The sequence below is a fragment of the Aptenodytes forsteri genome, unplaced genomic scaffold (genome assembly GCF_000699145.1).
Source record: "Aptenodytes forsteri isolate BGI_AS27 unplaced genomic scaffold, ASM69914v1 Scaffold120, whole genome shotgun sequence".
Classification (NCBI taxonomy): domain Eukaryota; kingdom Metazoa; phylum Chordata; class Aves; order Sphenisciformes; family Spheniscidae; genus Aptenodytes; species Aptenodytes forsteri.
In genome coordinates, this window is record NW_008795938.1 from 1,455,986 (window position 1) to 1,465,484 (window position 9,499).

At 37.7% G+C, this 9,499-nt stretch overlaps 1 protein-coding gene across 2 annotated transcripts in view; it reads left to right on the top strand.

Annotated features, from left to right (window-relative positions):
• Positions 1-7: 7 nt before the first annotated feature.
• Positions 8-9,499, top strand: part of NUP155 (nucleoporin 155) — a 33,970-nt gene continuing 24,478 nt past the window's right edge. For both annotated transcript variants that reach the window (XM_009285162.2, XM_009285163.2), the window contains exons 1-12: positions 8-52; positions 1,412-1,549; positions 1,890-1,986; positions 3,361-3,431; positions 4,041-4,133; positions 4,948-5,114; positions 5,555-5,660; positions 6,217-6,290; positions 6,596-6,687; positions 6,820-6,917; positions 7,013-7,165; positions 8,044-8,144. In XM_009285162.2, the coding sequence (XP_009283437.1) occupies positions 1,432-1,549; positions 1,890-1,986; positions 3,361-3,431; positions 4,041-4,133; positions 4,948-5,114; positions 5,555-5,660; positions 6,217-6,290; positions 6,596-6,687; positions 6,820-6,917; positions 7,013-7,165; positions 8,044-8,144 (1,170 nt within the window). In that variant the 5' untranslated portion in view covers positions 8-52; positions 1,412-1,431. The remainder of the gene's footprint in view (positions 53-1,411; positions 1,550-1,889; positions 1,987-3,360; positions 3,432-4,040; positions 4,134-4,947; positions 5,115-5,554; positions 5,661-6,216; positions 6,291-6,595; positions 6,688-6,819; positions 6,918-7,012; positions 7,166-8,043; positions 8,145-9,499) is intronic.

Below are 9,499 nucleotides of genomic sequence, written 5' to 3' on the forward strand. Positions count from 1 at the left end.
TATGAGCGCTGCGACCAGGATCTGTCCGAGCTGCTGGCGGTGCCGGCGCCGGGTGAGGAGGACTCGGTAGCCCTCTGCCTCCGGCCCTCGTCGCCTCAGCCAACCGCGGTGCCCCCGCCGCACCGCGGCCCCTGAAGGGCGGCCTTGGCCGACACTGCCTGGCCGGCCACGTGTGGGGGCCCTCAGCGGGCAGCCAGCCGGGCACGACCCCCTCCCCTTGGCGGCTACCACCCTAACAAGGCCCTGAGGACAGCGGCTGCTGGCCCTGCCTTCGCAGGGACGGCGACAGGGCTGAGTCTGATGGCTTCTCAGGCTTTGAGGCGGGGCGGGGGGGGGAGTCGTGTAGTGGATGCCTTGGTGCGTGGGTGAAAGTTGTAGGTGTGGGATCTCTCCAAGACAGGGGGGGCAGTGCAGGAGGAATGGGCTTGGGTTGGATCCTCGGCCCCATCTCCCTCCAGAAGGTGAAGAAAATGGCGCTTGGCTTCCATTCTGTCTATTGGGAAGTCTCTTGCAGAATGCTCTTAGAGTCGCTGAGTGCCCAGCATCATCCCTAGGTTACAAACAGCCTGAAAATCTCTCTTAAGCCTCTTCGAGTGACTTTCATTTGTCTATAGTTCTATGTCACATGTAGTTATGATACAAGGTATACCTCTTCTCAAACATTTGTTTTGTTCTCCTTAAAACATCAAGACAGCATTTCCTACTTCATTGGTGCCAACTCTCTGGCAAAGTGGGCTGTGAGGACGCACTCTAGAGCTGTAGGTGACCTAATTAATATATATCCAGCGGGTGTCAGGATACAAGCAGAGAGTATCTGTTTTCTGTTACAATACGATGTGATGTGCGTGGCCAAAGTGTAACTGCTCTAGCAGCATCATGGATACATATCACATAAAATAATGGGTGTATATGGGTGTTTTAACTTGATACTGGGAGCACAGATCAGCTTTTCTAGGTGAAGGAACATGCTCCTGGCTTGTTCATGTGGCATATTTAATGTCTGGCCATATAATGGAAAAAGGAGTGGAGGGTATCACAGTAAAAATGGGGTAAAGAGTAGGCTGGGGTTCAGATGAGTTATTGTAAGAGTTTGCAAATCTGTTTGCCCATGTCTTATTAGAGGTTTAGGTTTATTGTTTATGGTCCTGCTCCTACGGAAACCTTTGTTCACACGTATCTTGTGAGTAGTGGTATTCATATGCTTAGAGTCTCTGCAGTATCAAGGCATTTCTTTCTACACAGTCTGAAGGCCTGTATTATTCATGTAAAGTAAAATGAGAAATGCACATTAGTCTAATTTAGATTTTACAGATTAGGAAACAATCATGTAAAGATAAAGAAAGAGAATGTAAGCCTTTTATTGTAAATTTCTCATGCTTTATAAGAGGTCTAATCTTGTTCTTAATTGCAGGTAGCCCTACTGTTTCTGGTATGTCTGATATGGATTATCCTTTGCAAGGACCAGGTTTGCTGTCAATACCTAATCTTCCAGAGATCAGCTCAGTCCGCAGAGTCCCACTTCCCCCAGAGCTAGTGGAGCAGTTTGGACGTATCCTTATGAAAAATAATGTGTTAGGTTGTGTAAGTCATAATATTAGAAACAAAGTTTTTTGTTCCATAATCTTCTTCCCCAATCTTTCTGTCAGACTCCCAGTAATGAATTTTGATATTGTTCGCATTCCCTTCATAAGGCTCCAAGAGGTAACAAAGTCCATTTGTGTAGAGTTGCTGGTGGAATTAGTTTCTGTATGAAGAACTTAGAATGTTTATGGTACATAGTTTGTGTACCACTGTATTTAAAGTAATATTAATTTTTTTTTAATGTTCTGAAGGGGATTTTGCCTTTGCTAGCCAAAAAGCGTTTAGTTCTTACATCAGCAGTGCTTCAGATATGCAGTGCAATTGTATGATGGGAGTATTTCCGGAAATCAGCAGAGCTTGGCTGACCATTGACAGTGACATTTTTATGTGGAACTATGAAGATGGGTATGTAGAGAACACGTTCCTGATGATATTTTATTGATATTATACCGGAATAAGTGATAGCAGTTTTTAATGTTGAAGGGGATTTTGCCTTTGCTAGCCAAAAAGCGTTTAGTTCTTACATCAGCAGTGCTTCAGATATGCAGTGCAATTGTATGATGGGAGTATTTCCGGAAATCAGCAGAGCTTGGCTGACCATTGACAGTGACATTTTTATGTGGAACTATGAAGATGGGTATGTAGAGAACACGTTCCTGATGATATTTTATTGATATTATACCGGAATAAGTGATAGCAGTAGTGGGAGATTGTTTACTGGTAGCACAGAGGTGTGCTATTCAGTTTAACTTACCTTGATTCCTTTTAGGTTTTACTAAAACTTTAATAAGTGTTTAAGGATTTTTAAGAATTAGTAATATTGCTGCCAAATCATCTAGAGAGGAAAGAAAGGAAAATGCATTTGCTTAGGGTCAGACATAGCTAATATCCTACAGTTATTACTGTATTTGTGCTAGGGCTATGCTTATGCCAAAAAAGTAGAAAAAAATTATAATAATGGCCTAACTTTTCTAAGTAGATTCAGTAAGTCCTCTGATGCATGTACAGTGGCCAATCATTCCCACAAGGGTAAGTAATACAGCATTAGTACTTTGAACTATTGTGATTGAAGCTCTCCTGCCTAGCTTGTTTTAAGGATGCATAAATCTCAATACAATTTCATTATATTTTCAAATGGCAGCGATATGTTTATAATTTGCAGATTTGCTTCTTTATTTGCCTATATAGTAAGAATTATTTTAGTAAGAATTGCTGTATACATTTTGTCGCATTTCCTAAGAAGACTAAAGTTCAGATTGTGGCTCATATGGCTCCTATCCATACATTTACTTTGTGTCATAGTGTATTAAATACATTCCCCAAACAAAACAACACTGCATGGTGTTAATTATTAGGTGCTGGGGAGGAGGTTTGGACTTCTTGCTTTAGATAATTTTCATGGGGAAACTGTAAGTTCCTCCCTCTTGATGTTAATCAGCATTGCAGGTGCTGCATTATGTAATTCAGAGTAGACTGTATGAATTACAAAATGCAAAATATAAAATACCCTAGTTGGGTTTCAGGTTTGAAACTCAGCTAGAGGGGCTCCAAGCAGCTCAAATGATTGCCTATATAATTTTGCTGTGAAACTTCTCTGTCATTCCATTCTGCTGGACCTGCTTTCACCCAAAGCAGATTATGTAGGTGGCTTCAGAGTGTTACAATAAGTATTAATAATTTTTAAAGATACAAAAACTGATTTTATTTACTTTGTTATTATGTGATACTATATGACAAGTTTTATGCAGGTTTGGTTTTTTTTTTCTTGTTTGTTGACAGGGGAGATCTGGCTTATTTTGATGGCCTTAGTGAAACTATTCTTGCAGTGGGTCTTGTAAAGCCAAAGGGAGGTAAGGAATATATGACAGTGACTAGAATTAGGCAGTTACTTATATGTTGTTTTTATATATACATATGTGAAAATCTGTGTTTTGTGTGTGTGTATGTATGTATACACAAGATACATGGGTTTGTTTTGTTTTTAGAAACATTATGAAATTAATTACAAGCCAAAAATAATGTATAGTTTAACAATCATTTACACTGATAAGCTTGCATTTTTTTGCCACATCATACTCTTAACATTTGTACTGTTTATAAATTTACACATTCAAGTGATAGCTTCCATGAGATCCTGGTTTCTAGCCCTCCCAGTTCTTTTGGTGGCTACTGCTTAGTTAATATTGAAGTCAAAGTTGAATTGGAAATGGAGTTGAATATAAAAGAAGCACATTTATTAAAAAAAATGTCATTTTAAAGATACTGTATTTCATGAACTGGAAGCTGAACTGCTGACTGAATACTTCTTTCTAATTCTAGAGTTTCATAGATCATTAGGTCTTAAACATGACTATTCCCTCTAATCAGTCAATGTGTCTTTCCAGTGGATACATTGGATACATCATTGTGATCTGAGAGGTTGGCTGCAAACAAAAATTTTATTTTCTCCCCTTCTTTAGGTATCTTCCAGCCTCATGTACGACACTTACTTGTTCTGGCTACCCCCGTGGATATTGTGATTTTAGGGCTCAGTTGTGCTAATATACAAGCAGGTAATTCTCTCTTCCCTCATTCTCCGTTGTGCGTTAACAAGTATACATGGCTGTTTTGTTAGTAGCAATTTTAAAAATAAAAAAAAAAAAGGAAAACAAGACCATGTGCTAAGCGCCTTGCTAATTTTTAAATCATGTTACAGACAGGGGAAATAATTTTTATGGGGTGTGCACTTCCTGTATCCTGGACTCCCATAGGAGCATTGAGTTGTATTATTCACCTGTTTAACATGAAAAGAGCTTTTGAAACAGGTACTCCTGTTAAACAGCATGTTGGAGGGGGAGAGAAGAGATGGGCATGAATCTTGGAACTGGTGAATAGAGTTCATTAACCTGGTTGGTGTTTGTATTCCAGACACAGAAATTGAGAACCTGGTAACTTTTTTTTTATGCCATATATATTAATAGAGAAAATACAGAATGGTTTAGATAAAGTGAGAGGATTACAGAGGATTACAATTTTTTGCTCTCTTTTTATACTATCTTGATGTGAAAGATAAAAAAAGTAGAAATCTGTGTTTTAGGCTTGTTGTGATTTAGAGGAGATAACAAGGTGTAGAAATGAAAAACATGGCATTTCCTTACTTGGAAACTTATACCGAGAATTTACTTTACTTTTTTTACAAACAGAAGATTTGTTACTCTGCAGTTCACTTTGGAGAATAGCTATTCCAGAATGTGTTTAGTAATTATGAAATTTGCTGTTAATTTTTCACATTTTCCAAAATGCTTCTTGTCACAGACCTGTACTATTTATTAGAACAACTTAAAAACTAGAGAGGATTTATTTATTTATTTATTTGTTTATTTGAAGGTACTGGATCGCTCAATGACAGTATGTCTGGCGGAATGCAGCTGCTACCAGACCCTCTCTATTCGCTCCCTACTGACAATACTTACATTCTGGCCATAACATCCACTGATAACGGGCGTATCTTTTTGGCTGGAAAAGATGGCTGCTTATATGAAGTAGCATACCAGGTGACTATAGGTTTTACACATAGGCATTTTTATTGTTTCACGGTTGTGGGATGTAGGCACTAAGAGTTCTAAAACATCTCAGGTTTGCCGTCTTTTTTCTTCCATAATTATGTTACATGGCTTGGTTGCCCCACAGCTCTGATGTTATATGCGTTTTCTTTAAAGAAGTAGTAATTCTATGAGGAATAGCAATGCAGCTTTGGTCAACTTCAAAATAAAATTAAAATTGTGACATCCTGCACCCTTTTTTATGTAAAACTTTCATTTTAATGATCACCTATTTCTTTCAATTGAATAGTACGTACTTTTTCAATTAAATCAATGGTGGGTAGTTAGATTCTTACTTGTTTTCATACTTGTCCTACTAACGACTTTTTTAATATAACTACTACTTTGGGTTTTGTTTTGTTTTTCAACGCTGTATTTGTTTTAAATTGTAGGCTGAAGCAGGCTGGTTCAGCCAGCGCTGTAGAAAAATTAATCATTCAAAGAGTGCGCTGTCTTTCCTTATTCCTTCATTGCTACAGTTCACATTCTCAGAGGATGGTAAGTACTGATGTTAAAGACTTGCCCAATAATTTAACATAACCTTTTAAATAATACTACCAAGAAGTCAGACTGAATAGTTTCCTCATTCAGAGCATTTAGTTATTGTCAATGAAACTTGCAGTGCTTGATGATTATAAAAATCAGGTCACTTGTTTGTCTGTCTAGTTCAGGATATAGATATCAAAGCCTGGAAAGTTTGACATTTATGACTAAAGTTAGTGTTCTGTAATACAAAATTAATATGTGCTTAGTGTGATCACTGCAAACAGTAGAATCTTTAAGTAAATAATTTTACCCTGTTTCACTGTTTAGTGAAAAATTAATTTGAAATTATTTTACAATTTTTTGCCCTTTTTTTCTTTTTTAGTTTACTAATAATTGTGTAAAATTGATTGCTGTTTTAAATCACTTCCGGTAGGAGTCCTGTGTGGGAGTCCTGCAATTTTTGTTAACTTGCAATTAATTATTTTATAGATACTCTGTCTTAAACTTGTTTTCACCAAATCCAGTGTTGATTTGCTGGTTCTCCCTTTTCTCCTCCCCGCCTCCCCAGATCCTGTAGTCCAAATCGCCATTGACAACTCTCGAAATATCTTACACACCCGCTCAGAAAAAGGAGTACTGCAAGTATGTGACTTCTTCTAATGACTGTTGGCTGTGTTACTAAAGTGTATATAACTTTAAGTTTTCCTCAGTACCTGGGAATTCTCTGTAGTTATGTCAGGATATTATTCCAGTTGGTTTTTGTAACAAAGTGTGTGCTGAAGACCTAAGATGCTTTCTTCTGAGGAAGGAGTAGCCTTTTGATCTTCCCCTCAATTATAGGGAGACATGAGGATGAAGTAAAAATAGGGTTTGAATTGCTGGTTGATAGGTGAGGCCGTATGAATTAATTCAACCATAAATCACTAAGCTGTATTATTGAATTGCAGGTTTACGATTTGGGACAAGATGGTCAAGGAATGACCAGGGTTACTTCTCTTTCACAAAATGCTATAGTTTCTGCTGCTGGGAGCATTGCCAGGTATATTTATGACAGTTATAATGTAAGAGGATTCCTTTAAGGCCAATAGTTTCACGCTATATTTTTGAAGAATGTTATTTGCTTATTTCTTTGGATTGAGAGTGTATGGGGTTTTTTTGTTTTGTTTTTTAGAACAATAGATCGTTCTGTATTTAAGCCTATTGTTCAAATAGCAGTGATTGAAAATTCTGAATCCATAGACTGTCAACTACTAGCAATCACACATGCAGGTAAGAAAGCAATGCTAATTGCCCCACCTTTTAAACTGATAAATGGCATCTGCACAGTTTAGCAAAATTGTGACCTTTTTTAATCTCTTGTTCAGGTGTCCGACTGTATTTTAGTACTTCACAATTTAAGCATCCAACAGCACGTCCCTCCATGTTAATCTTGGTTCATGTCCGTTTGCCTCCTGGATTTTCAGCTTCTTCTAATGTGGAGAAGCCCGCAAAGGTTCACAGAGCTCTTTATAGCAAAGGTAAGCAGTGGAACATGGCTCAGATGAGATTGAGCTTTTTTTTTTTTTTTTTGGTGACAGTCACTATCACACTGTTTTTACATTGGGGAGCTTGAAGCAGTGGGAGTAACTGAGAACTAAGCATGGCTTCTGTGTGTTAATGGGAGAGTTTTTGGAAGTGGAAGGTTGTCATATTGTTCAGAATTTAGTTCTTCTGCAAGGTGCAGTATTTGAGCAGAGAACTCTGTTCATGTGTTGATCAACCTTTTATTCTAATCTCCCTGTAAAATGGATTTAATGTGGTCAAATTCGCCTACATGTCTCTAGCCATGTGTGATTAGTTCTTGAAAGCAGGGGATAGAATAGGCTTCTTACCTATTTAGTGCCTCTCATGCTGAGTTTAGCCCGTGCTGACTGTTCTTTATTTTTTAACTCCTTTAGCTACTGATACCATATAAGATACCAAACAGCTGCCAGATGGTTCCAGCTTTATGTCACTTCTGATTATAGGCTGAATTTTTAAAAGTGCTGCAGAAATGGGGGGGGGAATGTCTCTACGTTACTGACCCTTTTAGTCATACATACTGATTTTTATCCTGGAAGTAATTTCCGGATGTTTTTTCATCCATGATCTGTTTAAACATCTTATTTTTGAGGCATGTTCTACCTATTTTACATGCATTTTTGTTTGTACCTTTTAGAGTAGGTGGCAAATGGTGTTAAATTGACCTTCTGAAGAACCCTATGACATACAAACTCAGGAGATATTATTTGCTGTTCAAATTGTATGATTAGGACTTGAAGATTGATTTTTACTAAATAAGGAATGAATTAATGAATTTGCATCTAATGCATGATTATTGCTTCTAATACAAACTTAATATCGCTGTTCTTGCTAGGGGTCCTGCTGATGGCAGCTTCAGAAAATGAGGATAATGACATCCTGTGGTGTATCAATCATGATTCTTTCCCTTTTCAAAAGCCAATGATGGAAACACAGGTATTAAAGCAAACTTTTATACAATTTTGGTGGAATCTAGATACTGTTTTTTCCTTTCTGGTAACAGATACTTGAATAATACTATGTGCAAGAAATGGGTAGTTCACAGAAAACTTCCATGAGGAATTTCGAAACACTTGCAAAGCTACTAATCGATACACTTCAAAGAAAAAAAAAAATAGTGGGCAGTTCAGTTAGTGAATGGGAACTGAGCTCTTAGTAGGAATTCCTAGTTCAGCCATACTTTCTAGCTTGATGTAAGCTATGTATCAAAAGCAATTGCCTTGACTTCTGAGACTTGACTTCTAATTAACATATTTGAAAATACTGTTGTCTATAGCATGCTGCATATTGTGCACAAGCACAGGAAGACATGGTCCACAGTCCATAGTGGTGTTTGATGAGGATAAAATTTGGCAAAGATTGTTTGAAATGTAGGTGCTAGAGACTTTGGGTTTCTTTATTTAAACTGAAATGCCCCGTCTTCATTAAATTTCACACATGATTAATCTCTTCATTATTTCACTTTTTTTTCCCCTGATTTTCTTTTTCCTAATTGTTTTCATAAATGGGTTTGTAAGAGGGGTTTGGAAGGCGTTAGTTGCCTTATGTGTCAGTTCAGGGGGAATGTTTCATATATTCCAGCTCTGAAGGAAGTCTGAAGTCTTCTGCTGAAGTAGAGGAGTGACATGTCAAAAATAGTATTATTGGAGGAGCAGTAGTAGAGTGGGAGTGAATGGAGAGACTGTATAAGTTAAAAGTTTCAGTCAGGTTTTAATTTATCTGCTGTTTTAATAACTTACAAAGGAGCTTTATAATTACTCCAGATCCCTTCCCTGCAAAAACTTACACATAAATTTCCCAAGTGCTGACATCTCTCTTTTTTCCAAGACATTTGACAGCAACAGACAGCTAGGTTACCCAAACAAAGCTGCAGCCTGTTCTTGAGCAGCTGTTCTTCCTTCTTAGCATACATAGTTTTCTGGAATGTCTTCACTACCATATGTCTCTTCTCGAGTTATATTTGAAGTACTGCTGCCAACTGTGAAAGTCTTGTAAACCTTTATGATTCAGTTGCAGCATTTTTGATTCTTTAAGAAACAATTTAAATTCTTGATACCTTTGGTACTTAGTTCTGATATGGTTAGCAGATTGTTGCTATTTATATTGTAGCAGCTTTAAAGGATCCCACTTTGCAAGTTGTTTTACATTTAAATACAAAACACTATCCCTGTTCCCCAAAAGAAGCAATATATTACTAACCTAGTGGCCTTCTGTGATGGAGTGACTACATCAGTGGACATGGGAAGGGCTACAGATGTCGTCTCTCTGGACCTCTGTAAGGCCTTTGACAC